General features: G+C 49.3%; 1 protein-coding gene across 10 annotated transcripts in view; it reads right to left on the bottom strand.

Moving 5' to 3' along the window:
- Positions 1-224: 224 nt before the first annotated feature.
- Positions 225-20,732, bottom strand: part of PRPF40B (pre-mRNA processing factor 40B) — a 241,553-nt gene continuing 221,045 nt past the window's right edge. For 3 of the 10 annotated variants that reach the window (XM_085600363.1, XM_085600365.1, XM_085600360.1), the window contains 2 exons: positions 4,896-5,027; positions 2,130-2,963 (listed from right to left, as the gene is read on the bottom strand). In XM_085600363.1, coding sequence (XP_085456489.1) covers positions 2,871-2,963; positions 4,896-5,027 — 225 coding nt within the window. In that variant the 3' untranslated portion in view covers positions 2,130-2,870. Of the gene's footprint in view, positions 1,137-2,129; positions 2,964-4,895; positions 5,028-20,732 lie in introns of those variants that run through there. The other 7 variants (XM_085600364.1, XM_085600366.1, XM_085600361.1 and 4 more) reach the window with 6 other exon arrangements.

Below are 20,732 nucleotides of genomic sequence, written 5' to 3'. Positions count from 1 at the left end.
GAGAATGTTGGCATCCCAGCTATTTACGGTAGGGACTGTGACAGCAGTGGGCAGTGCCTACTCCCCGCTAGACCACAGGGCAGTTGTCAGTCTGAGGAAAAATAAACAAATAGTTTATGCCTGAGTTACCTAGGGCCGTGCTTCACTGGGCAGCTTTCTTCCAAATACACCATGGACGCTGAAAGGGAAATACTTGAAAAATTCATTAAAGTAACTTCACTCTGTTGAAAATAAAAACAAACGTTTAATTCACCAGGTCTGAAAAGCCTCAGTTCGGGACTCGAGCCAGCATGAGCTCTGCACTGTCGGTATGAGCAGAAACAGGACAGATTCATGGTGGATCAGCTACAGGGCAGGGAACAAGAGGTTCTGCCATCCTAGAAGGGCAGGAAGGCCTCTGCATACTCACTGGAGTTAAATTCAAAAAGAAGCTGCATTCTTATGGCACAAATTGAAGTGAATATGTGCTTTCGTTTTCGTCCATCTTTCTTGCTTTGCCCCACACTGGGTAACCCACAAACCAATCTTTAGTTTCTGTATTAATGGAAATAAATAAGACATAGTTCACAGTTCTTAGCATGTTTTGAAGGGAGATGCCTCATTCTGAGAGCATCCTGAGTCTTGTATGTGCACTCCGCCACCTCCGCTCATTCCTCTGAGGGCCTGAAGTTCTAGCACAAGACACCACAATAGTCAACACTGGCCACGGTCTGAGCAGCTGCCCCGGCTCACTTTAACACTTGGTCTGTCTTGTACCTTGTTGCAGCCGTGATCAACATTCACATTCTCGCAAGAGCGGGGCATAGTTTGTCAGAGTAGTCTGGTGAACAGTGGTATGGTTTCCATTCTCTGCAGTGTTATTCAATGGTCTTCTTGACACAGAATCAGGGATGTGACAGGCCCTTCACCATGATGGCAGGAACCAAGGCTGTGTTCTAGGAGACCGTGTCCTCTGGGGATGGGTATCAGGATTCTGTGGGGGTGAGCAAACATGTGCAAACCCCACGTCTCTGCCCGACTCTTGCTGATGCCCTTGCTTCCCCTGTCTTCACCTCACAGTTGGGAGCTGGCATTGACTTCCATTCCACTTGGATCAAGGATAAAATGAGAGAAAGGTACATCTTCCTATATTAAACCTTTAAAAATAAAACGAATTTTTAAGTAGGGAAACACCACAAATGCCCTGAGGGGATGGTTTCAGCAGTGCACTCAAGTCTTTGATTACAATCAGGTTCCCCTAGTGATGCTACCATAGACACACCAGACCTACCCTGCTGCTTTTCCCCGCCTCTACCACACAAACACACCAAGAATACTCACCCACACACATCTTGCAAAACATCTTCTGCTACCATTAATATTGTGCAAACAGAGCTCCTAAGACTCCTAATGCTTCTATATTCATGTGCCCACATATGCACGCAGGTGATTTATGCGGTCCCTGCATGCTTCTATATGCATGTGTCCACATATGCACGCAGATGATTTATGCGGTCCCTGCTATTGCCCCGTCACATGCAGTTTATTCAGTCACTCAAGTCCATCCACAGAGCTCATGACACAAGCGCCTTGTACGTCGGCTACTCCCTTCATACCCATCGAAACAAAAGTAACAATCAAACGGAGATCGCTGCTGCAGTCTCTTGAGACAAAAGGATGGGTGGACTCCTCCATCTGCAGAGGACTTGTGAAAGCACATACGTAGATATTCTGCAGTGCAATCAGGCATACACATTGGCACAAAGCAATGAAACTGATCACACCACACAAGTTTAGGGCTATACGCTCAGGCCTCAGTAGAGGAAAGGATTCCACATTCCCCAGAAGTGTAGAGAACTAGGGATGGCAAGAACGAGCATGTTCAGCAGTCAGTTTAAACAAGGGTGCCTGACGAGCAATGACGTCTAGCCCATCAGGGAAGCAGGACCCACAGCTTAGCAGTAGAGTGTTCAGCAATCCTGCAAGGTTGAATATTGGAAGACGGCTATGATCGTCAGTAGTTAAGATGAAGGTGCACAGCGCTCATTCAAAGGTGGTACTTCAAAGTAGAGGTGATTAACCCGAGGGTGCTTGTTGATGAACTGAAGTTGACCGATTAGGGGCTGTGACCGAACATATTTTTTTTTTTTAAAAGGGGACTCTGCTGTATGTCCATGCTTGTGAATCAAGGAAGGGCATGTTTAGGAATTGGGTAAGATAAGGGTGCTTGGTGATCAGTCAGTGTGTGCCTACTGACCAGGATGTGATCAGACTTCAGATGAGTGCGCTTGGCTGTGTGTTGCATTCAGCATGGTTCATAAAAAAAAGCAGCTCCATAGCCAGCAAAGGTTTAGTCCTTGAAGGTTAACACACCCAGTGGACAATCTAAGTATGTGTTTCTCAGTTGAGGGGGTACCCACTAGGCAACCTTAAGGAATATGTTCAGAAATAAGTCACCTCAAACAGCGGGCCACAATTATACATAACTGTGTCATAACTAGCATTGCCACTCAGAGGACGAGTATGTCCAATGGCCATGTGCGTTCAGTGTTCAGTCTAGAGGGTGGAGAGCCGTAATAATTTTGACACCTATACTCGTGGTTAGCCATCTCCTTCCCGGACTTCCATTCACCATTTTGACTTTAGCATCAGGTCTTCTTTTGATAGGCGAGTGCTGCTGTTTATAAAAGCTGATTACCTCTGGTAGAAAAATCAGACCTGAATTGCTGACTCCTCCGAGTTTGTGGCTGCACTGAGTGTCTTCTGCTGACCTCAGCATTGCCTGGGACCACAGAAGGTGAGCATCCTCACATTTGGAGATGGTTGGTGTTTAGGGAGGAGGGATGAGCAATCACCATACTCACAGGTGTATGTGTCCACATCAACCGCGACTATGGATGATCATCCAGCTGTTGAAGCAATGTCCGGCGTCTCCTCTCTAGCTCCCCTTCACTGAGTTCGCTCTCAGACGTGTCCCAACCTGTCTAGAAAGAGAATCAGTGCTGAAGAAGGAGAGTGAATGCATGTTGCACATTCTCAAGGGTTACTCTGCTCTACACTTCCTTCACTCAATGCTCTTTTTCAACAATTTGAATAACTGAATTAGTAAGGATACACCTTTTGAAGATGACAACTTACTTATATCCCAGTAGTACAAAGGGGCTCAGCTATATCACTCTGCTGTACAAGGGCCATATTCTCAACCTCTACAATTCTTATCTCTATGCATTTCAGCAAAAACATAGGATCAGGTGTGCTCATGTTTATTTTTCAGATATTTTGAAGAGTATTAGGTTTGTGGTCCTCAACTGTTTAACAGTGATTTTTCAAACCTGTCCAATAGTGTTTAACCTCCCACAGTGAAGCATATAGGCATTTGGGAAAATGCTGGCTTCTGGTGCTTCTCCGATACACACTAATGGGGCTTTCCTACATGAAGAATATAAAGGGCTCATTGAAGTACTTATTTCCACATATTTGACAAATAACCTTACTAGCCACAAAAAGCTACTGAAGCAAATCCACAACTAAGATTTTCATATTGGCATCTATTACATTTGTTTTTTAAGATCTGGTCACAAGGACAGCTCTTGGTTGGGATTTCTTAATGTTTACCCGTGGTTCTCGGCTTTTATTAAAAGGAGAAGCTGCTGTAGCATTCCACCATTAGTGGTTGAAGCCTCTGGCCCTCCCAGTTATACAAGACATCCATTGGGACTAACGTGGCAGTGGGCCTTAGTGACAGCCTTTGACGAAACATCCTCTGTCCACCTGAAACCCAGGCTTGGGAGTCTAGATTTAGAGAAACGGAGGGATCAATTGCCAAACATGGGGCCCAGTACTAATCACCTAGTGTCTGCCTGTATCAAGCAGGAGTGGCAGTGTTGTCTTCTATTCGCCAAGGACATGTTCATTTCGGACTATTTACTGGCTTGGTGATTTAGGACTATCTTTGTATGTTTGAGGGAGTTTCTTTCATTGCCCTAATGTTCTTCATTGTTTTGTGACTGAGATGGTAATTTCTCTAGTCATGCAACAAACAGTCTGCCCCAATGGTGGTCCTCCCAGGCTTCTTTAGACCATACATGTGAGGTAAACCCATTGGCTATGATTATACAAGCTTGTATATGCAGCACCTAGATGCACAAAACCATATTTTGGCCAAGTCTTTGCTGGTTATTGATTGCAGCTTTAACTAATTCCTAAGTATTACAGTTCAAATTGGTGCAGTCTTATAAGACTAAAGATAAACAGGAATTGGCTATTTAATGCATGGGCATCTGACCGTATTATTCTTTTAATTCGTATATCTACCAGTGAAACGTCTGTTCACAAGATATGCCCCTAGAGCAGCTCCTTCTCAGAGATGACCCCTCCTCAAAGACAGCCCATCATTAGAGATTATGCCTCCTCCTGCAGAGAATATCTTGCCTGCCCCTGCCATCAGAAAAGTTCTTCTCCAGATGTGCCCTTCTATTGAGTGATGTCATCCCACCCCTCCCCTTAAGATCCTCCTCCCCAGAGACACCCTTTCTCAGAGAAGCTTTTCTCCTGAAATGCTGCTCCTCCAGACAGCTTACTCCTTCTGTGATTCCCCTCCAAGGGAAGATGTTTCCTTCGCTAGAGAAGCTCCTCCGTAGAGATGGAGAAGCCACAAGAAAAGTATGACCCTGAATATGTCCCTCCCCAAACCAACTCCTCCCCTTATGACCTTTAGGAGAAAGGTTCTTTCCGAAAAATGCCTCTCCAAGAGATTGATGTCTTTACCTCGAAAACAAAACCTCTCCTGAACAATCCGCCTTCCTGAGAAGATCTATCCTAAAAAAAAACCCTCTTCCAGCGAAGCCTATCCCTTTAGAACATCTTCCCCAGGGATGACACATCTTTTAGGGGTTTAATCGTGGGAAACCACTTACCTTCTCTTTCTTTGAAGTCCGTTTGGGAGACTTGTGCCGCAAGTCTGAGCGATCAAGGTCCTTCTCCTGTTCTCTTTCATTCTCTTTCTCTTTCCTGTGTTTCTCCTTCTCTGCATCGCTTTGGGGGCTGTTCTGCAAAGCAATGGTTTTTGTCATTTTTCATGAGCAGGGCAAGGGGACTGTCACAGAAGTATTGCACCACTTACTAAGTTCCAGGAGGCAGAAATTAGGGCTACAAGAATGAGAAACAGAGTAATGGGACCTAAGAGACAGGAAATGGCCCACCGGATTGCAAGAGATAAGATATTCAGGATATGGGTAACTGGAGACTAGAACCCATGATATTGGAAATAGGGTAAAATGAATCTGGAGATGGTAAACTAAGTGTGTTAAACAAAAGATGGAAGAAAGAGCGCACAGAGCTGGGACATAGCTTGCCAGGATTCTGCCAGCGGTCAGTAGAATCACAGGCGATGGACACTATGCTAGGACAGAAAGACAAGCAGGGGATTGCACCCTGAATGGGAGCAACATAAGCAGATGCAAGCTGAGAGGACAGGGAGAGAAGGAACAAGTAAACCAGAACACAGCCTAACAAAGGATGCAGCTAAGTTTGAGAAATGCAGAGGCACGAGAGAGGCCCCATCAAGCCAGTGACGTAACAAAGGCCCCCGCATCCCCCGCAGTGCAGGGGGGCCCCCGAGCTCCAGGGGGCCCCCTCAGTGCAGTACCCTGGCCTGAGAGCTCCTGGGTAAGTCCGGAAGGGGGCCCCTGCACGTACTTTGCAGAGGGTCCCCTCAAATTTCGTTACACCTCTGCATCAAGCTTATCATTTTAAGAAGGGTTACATCTGTAGGGTTCCATGGATGAGGAAGTAGCCAGCTATTTATGATGAAATATGTGTTTGATATTTCCTCTTCTTTTCATGAACAATAGAAGAACAGGGTTAGATCTGTGTCTCTCCTACTCTAGAACCCATGTCTCACATTCTAGAAAAAATGTCTTTGTCATTCACAACTACATGGTCTCATTCCTAAAACGTACGCCCTACTTGAGGCATGTTCTTTTAACTCTAGAAAGAATATAATCTAGATTCTATAAACCACATCCTTCCTACTGGAGGCCATGCCGCATCCACTCTACAAACCATGCCTTCCCATCTCTTGAAATCTAGACTAAATCTAGACTCCAACACTTGGATTCCCCAACCCAACTAATATCCATGACATGTAATATCTAAAACACTACAGTTTACGCAACCCTTCTCCAAAACTCTAAACCCCATGCCCTCCCATCTTTTCCACCACTTAATTCTACCACTATTTGTCCCTTGTCATTTCATGTGATTAAAGAAACAGTAATGCGTCTGTACCTCAGCGTGTATGTGGGATCTGAAAGAAACACGTTAGTTAGATTCCTCACCTTAGAATATCCCCAGGCGTCAGACTGGATCCGGAAGATTTTTCGTCAGCAATACCCCTTGCGCGTCGCTAGGCGTCGTCTGCGGCTCCGCGTCCGTCGTCGGCGTCGTGCGCCGGGATGACGTCGTCGGAGTACTTAGACGCCGCCCTCGCGCGCTGACGTCAGTTCTTCTTTTTTCCGCGCCAGTAAGCGCAGATCCGGGAGAGCTACCCCTTTTAGTCTTTTTTGACTAAATCTTTTTGATCATTTTTGATCCTTGTCTGTCGACATCTGGTGCCGGTAGGATGCCTGGGTTCAAGGCTTGCGAAGATTGTCATCGACTGATGTCGGTGACCGATCACCACCGCCGGTGCCTCTACTGCTTAGGCCTCGACCACGACGCGGAGTCGTGCAACGACTGTCAGGCCCTGACTTCGAAGGCTAGGCGGGAGCGGTCCCGCAAGCTTCTCGAGCTTCGCCACTCGGCTCCGCGTCGTGCGCGATCTCGGTCCAGGAGGAGGTCCAAGGATCGCTCGCGGAGCCCTAGCCGACGCCACCATCGATCGTCGGGCTCCAAGTCGTCGGGTAAGTCCAAACACTCTAAGAAGTCCAAGCGGCGACATCGCTCTTCGGACTCCCCTCGCCGGTCGCGCGACTCGGCCGAGGGTCCAAGTGGTTCCACCCCCGCGGCTCCGGCGGAGCCACAGGTGCCGCGTCCGCCCCCATACCTTCCGGTCCCTGGGGCTGACGCGGCGCCGGCGGAGATCAGTGCCTTCCTCTCGGCCATGAGGAGCCTGGCCCCGCCGTCGACGCCCGCTGGCGCGCCTTCGGGCCCCGCGGACTCGACTGGGCGACCTCGCGTGCCGGCGGCTCCGGCCCCGGCGCCGTCGACGACTCCGGTCTCGACGCCGCAGGTCCCCGCGGGGCCCATGCCTGGGCCCCAGTCGACGCCGGTTGACCTTGTCACTTCTCCACCGGCGCCGACGCCTGAACCACCGACGCCGTCACCGGCGCCACCGACGCCGACGCCTGTGACGCCGACGCCCCAGTTTAGCCCTCATCCGGACCCGACGCCGGCACGGCGTCCGCCGACGCCGCATCCGACGCCGCTAGAGTCCTACCATCTCTACAGTCCGGTTCCGATCATTCCTCCTGTTTATCAGGAATCGGAAGAAGGGGGCGACTGGGAGGGGTTCGAGGACCCTCTGGCTGTTCAGTCACAGCTTTCTCAGGACTGGGCAGATGAACTGGGGGAGGCCAGCGGGCTGGACACCTCGCCAGGCGCTGGATTCACTTCTCCTCCGACCGTGGCTTCGGAGGAGGGTGCAGCATTTTCTGTGGTGCTGCGCAAGGCGGCTGAGGCCCTTGGGCTCGAGTTGCCTGCCGTGGCTGTGAGGACCAACATCCTCACTGAGGTGCTTCAAACCTCAGCAAGCTCCACTGAGCCTCTGCTGCCGTTCAACGAGGCCCTCACTGACGTTCTGCAGGGCACCTGGTCCAAGCCCTCCACAGTTCCTCCTGTGGATAGGAACGTTGCCAGGCGCCACCGCCCTGCTCCGGGCGACCCCAGTTTCCTGTCCCAACACCCCACCCCCGAGAGTCTGGTTATCCAGGCCTCTACTTCCCAATCCTCCTTCCCGACCGCTCCGCCGGACCGGGATTCCAAGAGACTCGAGCAGTTTGGCAAGAAACTGTTCTCGTCCCTTAGTTTGGGCCTGCGGTCCTTAAATACCGCCTGTCTCTTGGACCGTTATTCCCATTCCCTGTGGGATACGGTGGAGGACGTGCTGCCCCTGTGTCCGGAGGAGGTCCGGACGCGTCTTACCCAGGCTTTGGCCGATGGGAGGGATTCAGCACGGCACGCCATAAGATGTGGGCTTGACACCACGGACTCGCTAGGTCGGGCGATTTCCACCACGGTGGCGCTCCGCCGCCACGCCTGGATGCGGTCCACGTCATTTTCCGGGGATGTCCAGAACACCCTCATGGACATGCCCTTTGATGGCACTCGCCTGTTTGGTGAGAAGGCGGACAGTGCGCTGAACCGCTTTAAGGACTCCCGGGCTACGGCCAAGTCCTTGGGCCTCTCGGCTCCGCGGGCGCACACCTCCGCTTTTCGCCCCTTTCGTGGCCAAGGAAGGGGCGCCTCCTCACGTCCGCAAAGCCACCAGCCGCAGAACCAACCTGCGCGCGGTCGCGGACGTGGCTTCCGCCGTGGCGGAAATGGAGGCCGACGTGGTCAGCCCACATCCACCCCGGCAGCATCCGCCTCAAAGCCTTCCTAGTCCGAGCTTTCAGGCCCATACCACGCCAGTGGGCGGCAGAGTTCGCCATCACCTGCTCCACTGGCGGTCCATAACATCGGACAGGTGGGTGCTGCAAATCGTCCGAAGGGGCTACTCCCTCCCCTTCGAGACGACCCCTCCAGCCATGCCACCGCAGCACCACCGTATCTCGGGGGATCATTTGGATCTTCTCCGTGAGGAAGTTTCGGCTCTCTTGGCCAAGGGGGCCGTCGAGCGCGTTCCGAGTCCAGAAGTAGGTCGTGGTTGTTATTCCCACTACTTTCTGGTTCCCAAGAAGGGCAAGGGGGGCCTGCGCCCTATCTTGGACCTCCGGAACGTCAATGCCTTCCTCCGAAAGGAAAGGTTCAAGATGCTAACGTTGGCTCAGGTTTTAGCTGCCCTAGACCCTGGAGACTGGATGGTAGCGTTGGACTTGCAGGACGCATATTTCCATATCCCCGTCCTGCCGGCCCACCGGCGTTACCTGCGGTTCACGGTGGGCCAGGAGCACTTTCAGTTTACCGTGCTCCCCTTCGGCCTCACCAGTGCCCCTCGGGTGTTCACGAAAGTGATGGCGGTGGTCGCAGCTCATCTGCGCAGATCAGGGATCCCAGTCTTCCCCTATCTCGACGACTGGTTGTTGAAGGCGGGCTCGCCCCAGGCAGTCGTCTCCCACCTCCAGACTACGGCGGATCTCCTGCATTTGCTGGGGTTTTCCATCAACGTGCCGAAGTCACACTTGAGTCCCTCTCAGAAGCTCCTCTTCATCGGAGCGGTTCTCGATTCGGCGCAGTTCCGGGTCCATCCACCGGAACAGCGGGTCCGGGATATACAGGCCCTGATTCCCATCTTTCGGCCTCTATCCCGGGTTTCGGTCAGGCTAGTGTTGCGGCTTCTGGGGCTGATGGCCTCCTGCATCCTACTAGTGCATCACGCCAGGCGGCGCATGCGGGCTCTGCAGTGGGACCTGAAGTTTCAGTGGGCCCAGCATCACGGCAACCTGTCCGACCATGTCTTGATCTCGGAGGGTACTGCACAGCAGTTGCAGTGGTGGCTCACGGACCGCGAGTGGGTCAAGGGCAAGAGCCTCTCCCTTCCCCAACCGGAGCATGTCGTAGTGACGGATGCGTCCCTCCTGGGATGGGGTGGCCATATGGGAGAGGCGGAGATCAGAGGCCTCTGGTCTCCGGCGGAGTCTCGTCTCCACATCAACCTGTTGGAGTTGAGAGCGATCCGGCTTGCACTGAAAGCCTTCCTTCCCTCTGTCAGGGGAAGTGTCGTGCAGGTGTTCACGGACAACACCACCGCCATGTGGTACTGCAACAAACAGGGCGGGGTGGGGTCGTGGACCCTTTGTCAGGAGGCTCTGCGCCTCTGGACATGGCTGGAACACCAGGGCGTCACCCTGGTGGTTCAACATCTGGCGGGCTCTCTGAACGCCAGAGCAGACGAACTCAGCCGCCGGTGCATGATGGATCACGAATGGCGTCTGAACTCCGAAGTGGTGCAAGGCCTCTTTCAGCAGTGGGGAGAGCCTTGGTTAGATCTATTCGCCACCGAAGAGAACGCGCAATGTCAGCAGTTCTGCGCGTTGGAATTTCCAAGGCGGCACTCGCTCGGCGACGCTTTTCGTCACGAGTGGAGTTGCGGTCTGTTGTACGCCTTTCCGCCTATACCACTTCTGCCCAGAGTGCTGAAGAAGATCAGGCGCGACCGGGCCCAAGTCATCTTGGTGGCTCCGGATTGGGCACGAAGATACTGGTATCCCGAGCTACTCAGTCTGTTGACCGATCCCCCGATACGTCTGCCCCTTCGGGAGGATCTTCTGTCGCAGCAGCAGGGGACGGTCCTCCACCCGAACCTGTCCAGCCTCCACCTCCATGCGTGGAGATTGAGCGGCGGCAGTTGATGCCATTTGACTTGCCTCCTGAAGTCTGTGATATCATTCTGGCAGCCAGGCGTCCCTCCACAAAGTCGGTATACGCCTGCCGGTGGAACAAATTTGTGGCATGGTGCACAGCAAAGGCTGTGGATCCCCTTTCCGCCCCTCTTTCTGAGGTTCTCCTCTTCCTTCTTTCTCTGGCCCGGCAGGGCTCTGCCCTGGGCACCCTGAAAGGTTATCTTGCTGCCATCTCCGCCTTCTTGCGGCTTCCTGATCAGCCTTCTCTTTTCAAGTCCCCTGTGGTTACACGCTTTCTCAAAGGCATTACACACACGTTCCCTCCTGTCCCTTTTGTAATGCCTCAGTGGGACTTGAATCTGGTTTTGACATTCCTGATGTGCGCTCCCTTCGAGCCTCTTCACAATTGCCCTCTTCGTCTTCTAACTCTAAAGACTGCTTTTCTGGTAGCCATCACCTCGGCTAGACGGGTGAGTGAGCTCCAGGCTTTATCTTCAAAGCCTCCTTTTCTATCTGTTCATCCGGACAAGGTTGTCCTTCGGCCTCGTCCTTCCTTTCTTCCTAAAGTGGTGACTCCATTTCACCTTGGGCAGTCTGTCACCTTGCCCACCTTCTTTCCGCCTCTGCATCCTTCCAAAGAGGAAGAGAGGCTCCACCGTCTGGACCCAAAACGTGCGCTCTCCTTTTATCTGGACCGCACAAAACAGTTCCGGGTGGACGACCAGCTTTTTGTTGGGTACGTGGGCGCTAAGAAGGGGAAAGCTGTGCACAAACGAACCATCTCTCGGTGGGTCGTTTTGTGTATAAAAATCTGCTATTCCTTGGCTAAAAAGGACCCTCCTGTTGGGCTGCGCGCCCATTCTACTCGGGCCACGGCGGCTACTACTGCCTTGGGACGGGGAGTCCCTTTGCAGGACATCTGTCAGGCGGCGACGTGGGCTTCGCTACACACGTTTGCCAGGCATTATTGCCTTGACAGCCAAGTCCGGAGGGATGGCTTCTTTGGCCGTTCTGTCCTCCAGGACTTTCTGGTGTGATCTTGGTTCGCAGACCCACCACCGGGGATGGTATTGCTTGGGTATCTATTCTAAGGTGAGGAATCTAACTAACGTGTTTCTTTCAGATGAACAAGTTACTAACCTTCGGTAACGATGTATCTGTAAGAAACATTAGTTAGTTAGATTCCTCACCGACCCTCCCATCCTCCCCGTTCTGCGAACTGACATCTAGGGTTAAGGTTATCCTTTCAGGCCCCTAGATTTTATTTTTGGCACCAGTGTCGGTCTTTGCATGGCTCTGCGTTCCTGGCGCGGAAGGCTATGTACAAGAACTGACGTCAGCGCGCGAGGGCGGCGTCTAAGTACTCCGACGACGTCATCCCGGCGCACGACGCCGACGACGGACGCGGAGCCGCAGACGACGCCTAGCGACGCGCAAGGGGTATTGCTGACGAAAAATCTTCCGGATCCAGTCTGACGCCTGGGGATATTCTAAGGTGAGGAATCTAACTAACTAATGTTTCTTACAGATACATCGTTACCGAAGGTTAGTAACTTGTTCTTTAGGTTTTATTAGGTGCCTTTACAGTTTTATTAGTATGATATAAAACATTTCCAGGCTGAAAAAGGCAGAAATACCCATTCATAAAATAAATTAAGTTGGCTAACCGAAGGTATCTATTGTATGTATACCGAGAGTGGCCTTGCTTTTCTTATGAGGCCAACCAGATTGGAGGGCTCTAAATCCGTCTCCCTGTCATCAAGGAGTGATTGGGTGCAGACTGACTTAAATAAATTGTTGCAAAGACTGAACTACACCTGCCTGCATCCAAAAGCTCCTTAATTGGTCCAACACTTGATATACAATAGTAATGATAAAGCAACATCCTGGTAACTTCCGCCACCCAAAGACAAAATACTCAGAATTCAATCCAACATAGATTTAAACTTGAGGAAACAAAGCAAAGGATCCTAGAAGAAACACTATTCAATATTACTACTAAACAAAAGGCAGCATTTCAAACAACTGCAACAGGCCACCATTCTCAAATGCATTATTGACGTTGGTGAGACACACAATGAAATCAAAGAAACAACCATGTATGTATCCCATATATACTGTGGGAATTGTTGTTTCACACACTTGCATCCTATAATTCTAGAAATGGGCTTTTATACAGTCAGCTACTCTTCTCATATTCTACAGTCTTTCCCGTGAGCAGACATCCTGGGCGTCCCTCCTCTTTAGGCCCACACCTAGCAGTAGCAGATTTAGAAGAACTTGGATACGGGCTGTGTAAGAAATTGGATTATTATTTGGGGTGGGTGACTACCCACCTGAAGGAATAATCACAACCCTTGTCAGGATGAACCCTCAAAGTCACTAAATTAGCCTTAGCTCAAACTCCTGGTAGCTATGGCACAGAGCAGACAGGCTTAACTTAGGGCAATGTGTAAAGTATTTATGCAGTACCAAAACAGCAATAAAGTTAAAATGCAAAACAATAAAAATCCAAAACCAAAGTAGACAGATAAAATAAAATTAACAACATGACACTGAAATGCCGAAATCCAACAAGGGTAACCGAATATATCATTTTTTAAAGTTTTAAGTAAGTATAGCTCCAAGGAGCATAAAGTGGTAGTCAGTGGTTGTGTTGGACTGAGACCTAGGTGCAAATTGACCTTTTGACTTTAGTCCTTTAAGTACCAGTCCACCTCAGGAGTACACTTCTAAAGACCTCCTAGGACCTTAGAGGCACTTAATCTCCCTGGGTGTCGGGCAGAGGCAAAACAGCAGGGTCCAGTTCTGGTCCAGTTGCCGCTGGTCAGCTGGGTAGTTGGAGACAAAGGCCTCTTGTAGCATGTTGTGTCCCTGTAGCTTTAACATGAGGTCAGCCTTATGATGCTTGGGGTCAATTTCCTTGTCCTGGGTACCAGAGAGATCAGGTCCAATCCTTTAGGGCTCTTCTCGGGTCGCATACAGCAGGTTCACTCCTCTTCTGATCTTCTTCAGGTCCAGAAGTGTTCTTTTGATCTTCTGAAGGTCCAAGAAGTGTTCGGAAGTGGGTCCCTGGAGGTGCCAAATTTATGTCTGGCACAAGCTAGAGAGTGGGTATGACTCCTGGGCATGCTTTAACCAGTGGGGTAAAAGTTCCTGGGGCAAACCCTACTACTTTGGGCATTTTCAAGATGGCAGAAGTCTTCAGCCACATTAAACTTGGGCTCTGAGGGTGTGGGGGGGGGGGGTATGGGGAGTGTACTATGGTAATCATAGTGTCCTCCCACATCTAACATTAAAATCTAGATTGGGACAGGCACTGTACTCCCCATTAACCCAGTGACAGAAGTCTAGTAGGGGTTTCCAGCAACCAGGCAGTGGATACATAAGAATTGGTTTGGCATCCTGTCTCCCTTCCTTTCAAGTGTGACCAGAGTGTTATATGTAAACCCAGCAGTCCTGTCAAGCAAAATCTGAAATTCACACAGGATTTGATTTTGCAATATCAAAAAGGATGCTCAAGGTTTCACCCTGTATTGTCTGTCCGGTTCAGTGGAGTCATCTCTGGCCATTCAGGACAGCCTATTTTTGCTCCTAGAAAGCGCATCGCACCTTTTTTTTCACACCTATTCGAATGCTAATTACCTGATGCCAGAAGTGGGAGTCTAAATGCAAATTTAGCCTCCAGGAGCCCAGGCAGAGAAAAAGTAAATGTATAACAGTTAATATTTATACGACTTAACCATTGAACTTTTGATAACTATTAAAAATAGTTTTTTTTTCTTCTAGTTAGTCCCATGCCCGAGATACACTATTAGGATTTTAATCTGTACTCTGGTTTTCGATATAGGACAGCTAGGCCAACCAAAATAAAAACAGCTTGTGGTTGCTAGTAACTGTAAGGACATGTTAACATTAAATTGTCCCACTGTTACATACTATGCATCCTGCCTTGTGGACTGCAAGGCATACATAGCGGTGACTTATTACTGTGAAAATGTTTAATTTGACAAGTCAAACTGCAGTATTTAATCCTGCTACAGTCAGCTTACAATGGTAGGCCTGCAGTCATGTGTGCACTGTCACTGTAGTGGACAACACAACAGGTGCTGTAATCCACTAGTAACATTTGAGTTAAAGGCCCTGGGTACATTTTGTACCATATGCTAGGGACCTATAGGTAAAAATAGGAATATCCCCGTTAGACCATGTTTAAAGGAGAGCACAGGCACTTTACCATTGGTTAACAGGGTTAAAGTGCACAGAGTTCTAAAGCCAACAAAAGTATACAGCTCAGAAAAAGACAAAAATATTGGATGGCCATGCAGAAAAGGCAAGTTTCAGAGAAGCCCAGATTTGACGAGGAATTGAGTGTGGTCATACTGATGAACATTTTGTTTCTACCAGCAACTCAAGTTCCTTGGCATAACCGGATCAGTTCTTCTATTAAGAAGACTAGAAGGTCCAGAGAGTCTATCAAAATCACTGATTTAAGACAGATGTGATTCAAGCGTGTGGCCATGTGTGGCCCCCATGATCCTTGGAAAATCTTCAGGATTTGGGTGGCAGTATTTTACACTTTTTGTGGCCATGAAAGCTTTTATAAGTCACAACATAATGTTTATGGTGATATTTGTTGGAATGTATGTGCTTTTATGTAATTTATGCTGGAAACCAAACCCAGTTATGGGACCGGAATTGCTGAGCTACTTAATACTACTAAAAATCCCACCCCAAAAAAAAATATACAGGGGTAATTACTTACAAGTTGCTATTAAACACAATCATTTATAACCTTGAATACAACCAGAAAGCTTCATCATAGCTCAGGCAACAACATAAAAGAAAACCACAAGAGAGAAAAGGGTGAGCTACACCTCAGATAATACACAAGGTGTAGGATTTCGCTGGATTGTATTAGACAATACCACCACTTTCGATACCACCCTGACACAAGAAATAGAAACAAACGTGTTTGTGATGGATATTGCTAACCGCATTTTGAATATCCCCACAGACTGGATCTGGAGCTTTATAGCGGTACTCCTGGTTGCCAGTAGGGGGCGTCTTGCAGCTCTGCACCGACGTTGTTCCGTTCGGAAGTGACGAACAGGGCTACATATAAGAGGCAGCAAGGCACGTCTGCACCTGGTCATTTCTTTCCACCTTCAGACTTGGATTCGGGGCTTACCACTTTCGTCTTTGACAAACAATTTACTTCAAGAATTGTTTTTCCATTGCTCAAGGGACAATATGAAACCTCCAAAAGAGACCGGGTTTAAACATTGTAGGCACTGTCTCAAACACATTTCTGTGACCGATTCCCCATGAGGTATGTCTGTAGTGCTTGGGGGTCAGAGTAAGATTCCAGGGCCTGCAACGACTCTGTCCAGATGAACCCAAAGGCTATATGGGACTACAAGATAAAATTCCACATCGTCAAGCATAGGAAGACTCCGCGTCATGACCGGTCAAAGCCAAAAGGACAGTCTTGTCCCTGCTCCTCAAGTCATTCCCATGGCAGGTCCTCGTCACAATCTAAGTCTTTAGGTAAATCTAAGAAGAAGCACAAGAAATCAAAGTGGGAATCAGCCGCTTTCCATCACTCTCAAAATCCAGAGAGGGTGTGAGGGTAGCAACGTGTTTCCTGGTCTCACTTCCTGACTAAGGAACTGAGTTTGGTCCCGATAGAACCCTAGTTTCTGGGTCTCTCTACGAGGTTTTAGCAAATAGAGGCCTTTTGGGAGGTCACGCTGCATATTTTAGGCATGGTTCCTACTCCCTGTGTGCTCCTTTAGGCTCCAAGGATACGCAGAGGCTTCTAGTCAGGTTCCCGTCGGTGGGTTTGATTTTGGTGCCATCTGTTCTATTTGAACCCACTTTGACTTCCACACCAGCTTTCATGACGACTTTGGTTCTGGCACCAGTCTCTGTGCCGGTGAATTTCTTATCATCATCATCAAATATCTTTATTTCGGTCATTACGACCATAAAAGAAGCATCATAGTACAATAAAAACATAACAGTAATAAAACAATACACAGTTGTGATAAAAATATTAACTCAGTCCAACGTCATTATTTGATATGGTTTTAAGAAGACGTGAGCGTGTGAACCACATAGACGTTAAAAACTTGGCAACAGCAAAGTCAATTGGTGGTGAGATGTCAGATTTAAGTATTCTAAAAGCTGGGAGGTGTTGTTTGAAACCCATGTTTCTAAGTAATGGGCAAATCCAAAACTTCCTTGCTCTGGTGTACACCGGACAGAAGAATAAAACATGCAGGTCTGTCTCTTGTGTCTGCTTGCAAAGAGGGCAGAGGGCCGAGTGTGCTGAGTGAGACACTGGGCAGTGTATGCCCTCAGAGGGAGAGTGTTATAGCGCCATTGCATGTAAAGCTTTCTTGTGAGAGTGGGACCCATATCATTATAAGTTGACTCTAAGTGATAAAAATCTTTAAAAGCCAAGAAGTGGGCAATATGAGAGCCCTCCCTCGCTGTCCTTATAGCACCTTGTAAGTGGTGTTCCCGAAATACCTTCGTGATAAGTTTGCGGGAATTCCTGGTGCATGTGACCTCTGGATCATACCACAAGTCAGGTCTACCCAATGTCTCACAGGTAAGCTTTATGTAACTTAACCAAGGTATTTGTGTGTTGTTACAAAGGCGCAAAATCTCTTGCAGCTCTGCTCTGTATTTGGAATGTTCTGGAGACGACCATATTTTGCACCATAGGGTTAGGGGTTTTAAGCCCAACTCCTCTGAAAGTGGTCTTAAGCCCAGATCTAATCTGAGTGGCATAAGAGGAGTACTGGCCGGTAGAGCTGTCAGCTGCCTGAGAAAAGTGTTCTCTGTTACCTGAAGCTTCTGCACAGGCGTATGTCCCCAGATTTCAGCACCATAAGTAATGGCCCCCCGAGCCTGAACCTTGTATATTTGTATGCGTGGGCCTAGGGGTCTGTATGTAAGGCCCTTTGTCATCCTGTCAATGCCACCCACAGACTGGGTCAATTTCATATTCGCTCTTAGTTTGTGTGGCTCCCAGGTCATGCGTTCGTTAATAACTATACCCAGATATTCAAAGGTAAAAACCCTCTCCAGCCTAGAGGATCCTATACTGGGCGACGACCGTGTGGTCGGGGGTGGGTTGAAGATCATACATTTAGTTTTAGCAGCATTGATCTCCAACCCACGCTCCTCGCAGAAACCTACAAAGCCATCCAAGACCCGTTGGAGTCCCATGGGGGATTTGGAGAGCAGCAGGGTATCATCCGCAAACATAATAGCGGGAACCCTGCTGCCGTCCAACTTAGGGGCATCAATATCGTTCAGGGTACAAAGGTGATCTACGACCCCGTTAACGAAAAGACAAAAGAGAGTCGGGGCGAGGACACAACCCTGCCTAACCCCCCTATCGACCGGGAAAGCATCAGACAATGTTCCATCCCTTCCGCATCTTACTCTTGCATAATTCCCCTGATGCAACCTTCTCAGAATTGAGAGGATATCTCCGGGGACCCCCATCTTTATTAACACCGACCATAACTTGTCTCTGGGTACCAGGTCGAAGGCGGCACGAAGGTCTACAAAGACTGTATAAAGACTGCCGCCCTCAATCAGCACCGTCTTCCAATATAAAAGGTTTAACCGGAAGATTTGGTCAGTGGTGGAGATACCACGCTGGAAACCCGCTTGGTAAGGGCTCATAATCGCCATTTCTTCTATCCAGTCCTGGAGGCGATTTAGAATGAGCCTACCAAACATCTTCTGCGGTACATCTATTAGGCTAATGTTGGCTGGGAGCAGAGGGGAACCCTTTTTAAAAATTGGTACGATCTCCGCCCCCAGCCAAGTACCCGGAATAGCCATACCTGCTAAGATGGCGTTATAGAGGGTCGCAAGATAGGGGGTCCAAACGTCTGGCTCCTGCTTGAACAAGTCACCCGGAAGCCCATTCAAGCCTGGTGCCTTGCCAGTGGCAAGGCCAGTCAGAACGGCTCGCACCTCCTTAAAAGTGAATGGTTCACCAGTCTCAAGGGAGCAGTGGGGATGGTTAGAATTTTCCCCTACATCCTCAGGCAGTTTATAAAGAGACTGAAAATGGTCCTGCCATACCTTAGCTGAGATATTAGGTTCTAAGGCAGGTATTAATTCCTCGCAACCCGTGTTGACGCAGCGCCCAAATTTGCGCGAGTCTGCACGGGCCAAAAAATTAGTGAGATTAGACCACTTATCATGTTCCCATTCTCTTTTAGCGTTTGAGGTCATGGACTTGTAGACACTTCGTCTAGCCCTGATGTCCACGGCACACCTACCTTCCTTGATTGCACCCAGGAGGTCGGCTTTCGCCTTTCGCCTTTCGGCAAGCGCCGTTGTACCATGATGGACTGAAAGAATTTCTATTAGTCCTGGTTATTGGTTTCGTTAGGCACTCAGAAACTATTATTAGGAAGTCGGCATGTAGCTGTCCCAGATCAGTATAAATGACCTCGCTAGTGCCTTTCTCTGCTAACGCCTGGAGTTTCTCCAATAGGGGCAGTGCTTGAGCATATAAGTTCTGAATTTTTTCCGGATGGGAAGATATATGCTCCCACTTTATTCTGCGTCTATTGGACTCAAGTACCCGGCATTCTTCAGATTCACCCCTACAAATTCCCCTGGCTGGGGAGCCAGGGTGCCTATAATTTAGTTCAAGGGCATTATGGTCGCTATCACTCCTGATTGTAACCCAAAAGTCTGTTACAAAGGACCAAGAACACACAGGAACCAAAACATAGTCCAGTCTGGATTCACTGCCCATTCTATTAAAGGTACATCTTGCCATACCGTCGGACTTAGACCTGCCATTGCAGGCGCGAAGGCCATATTTCAACGAGAGGGAGTTAATTTGCAGGGCCAGGGGGGACCATGTCTTAGGAGCCGGAGCCTGAGTGGGAGGAATATGCCAGAAGAGATCCTCCTCCGTGGCCAGTCCCTCCATGAAGCCAGGGAGGGGCTCGTAATGGCAATTAAAGTCCCCTCCTACAAGATAGGCAGTACCCTCTGGTATGTCATTTAAGACCAGAGCGAGCTCCGTAATAGTAGATGACTCCTGGGAAATATTGGTTGGGCGTGAGTAGATGTTAATCAACAACGGACTAGCGGCATTTGGCCACTCCAGCAGCACAGCGAGGATGTCTGCTGAGTTAGTGGGTAAAATGTCCGCCCTGCAACCTAAATCAGTGGCCACCCAAGTTGTGAGGCCGCCTGAAGGTCGCCCCCTGCCCCCCCACGTTGCATGCTTAGAAAAGGTTGCAAAGCCCTTATGAACAATATTTTCTCTAGCCCACGTCTCTTGTAAGAGACAGATGTCTTTTTGCTCGATAAAAGAACACCAGGACGGGTTATCAAATTTGTTAGAGAGGCCCGCAATGTTCCAGGAAAGAATTTTAAGTGGTGAGGAAATTGGAGCCGTGCAAGGTATGCTGTGGGGTAAGACCACTTCCGACTCCGACCCCTGTGGAGAGGTTGGGCCGTAATCAGTTCCCTGCATGACCCTCGCGGGTGGGGTGTTCCAAGGTGGAAAGGCCACCTCTGAGCTACCCTCTTCAGTGACTTTAGTGTACGGAGATTGTTCCTCGTCCTTAGGAAATACTGGTAGTCTATTCTTAGTTGTGTTCAGAGGGGCCCCACCCACAGACAAAAACGGTCAATCCACCATGTCTAAAGTAGAGAAACGATTGTGAGTGGGTACTTGGTCATGTCTAGGGCACCCTGTCAGCCAGCGTTCCCTATCGGCCTGTGGAGCCCTTGACCTATTTCTCCAGGGTACTAGGTCCCACCCGTCCTCAGCTTGTGTGGATGTTGTGGGAGGGTAGAAGAAGGAGAGTGGGAGCGATTGAATAAGAGAACCCGTAGTTGGATGTGGCCAACTACATATGTGAGAAACTGTTCGGGGGTCCCTAAAATGAATCAATACACAGTCTCCCGGGATAGTTTTTTTAGTTTTACCCAGCCACGGGAGTCTCCTAACCATGAGAACCTCACTGTTAATGGCCTCTGGTAAAGGCCTATTTTTCGAGAGCCAGTGGATGACTTTGTTTTTCAAAGCCACCACTGGTTCGCTGATAGATGGTTTTAATTCCGGGATACCCGTTAGGATAACTGTATACGGGGCTGACTCAGGCGGTAAGTTGACTGGTCTGTGTCTACTATTATATTCCTGCGCCCGTGATGGGGAAGGAAACGGTGTGTCACTGAAAGTGGGGACGG

Source organism: Triturus cristatus, chromosome 4_2 (assembly GCF_964204655.1).
Source record: "Triturus cristatus chromosome 4_2, aTriCri1.1, whole genome shotgun sequence".
In the NCBI taxonomy this organism is placed as follows: Eukaryota; Metazoa; Chordata; class Amphibia; order Caudata; family Salamandridae; genus Triturus; species Triturus cristatus.
Note: the sequence above shows the minus strand (reverse complement) of the source record. Positions and strands in the feature narration are given on the sequence as shown.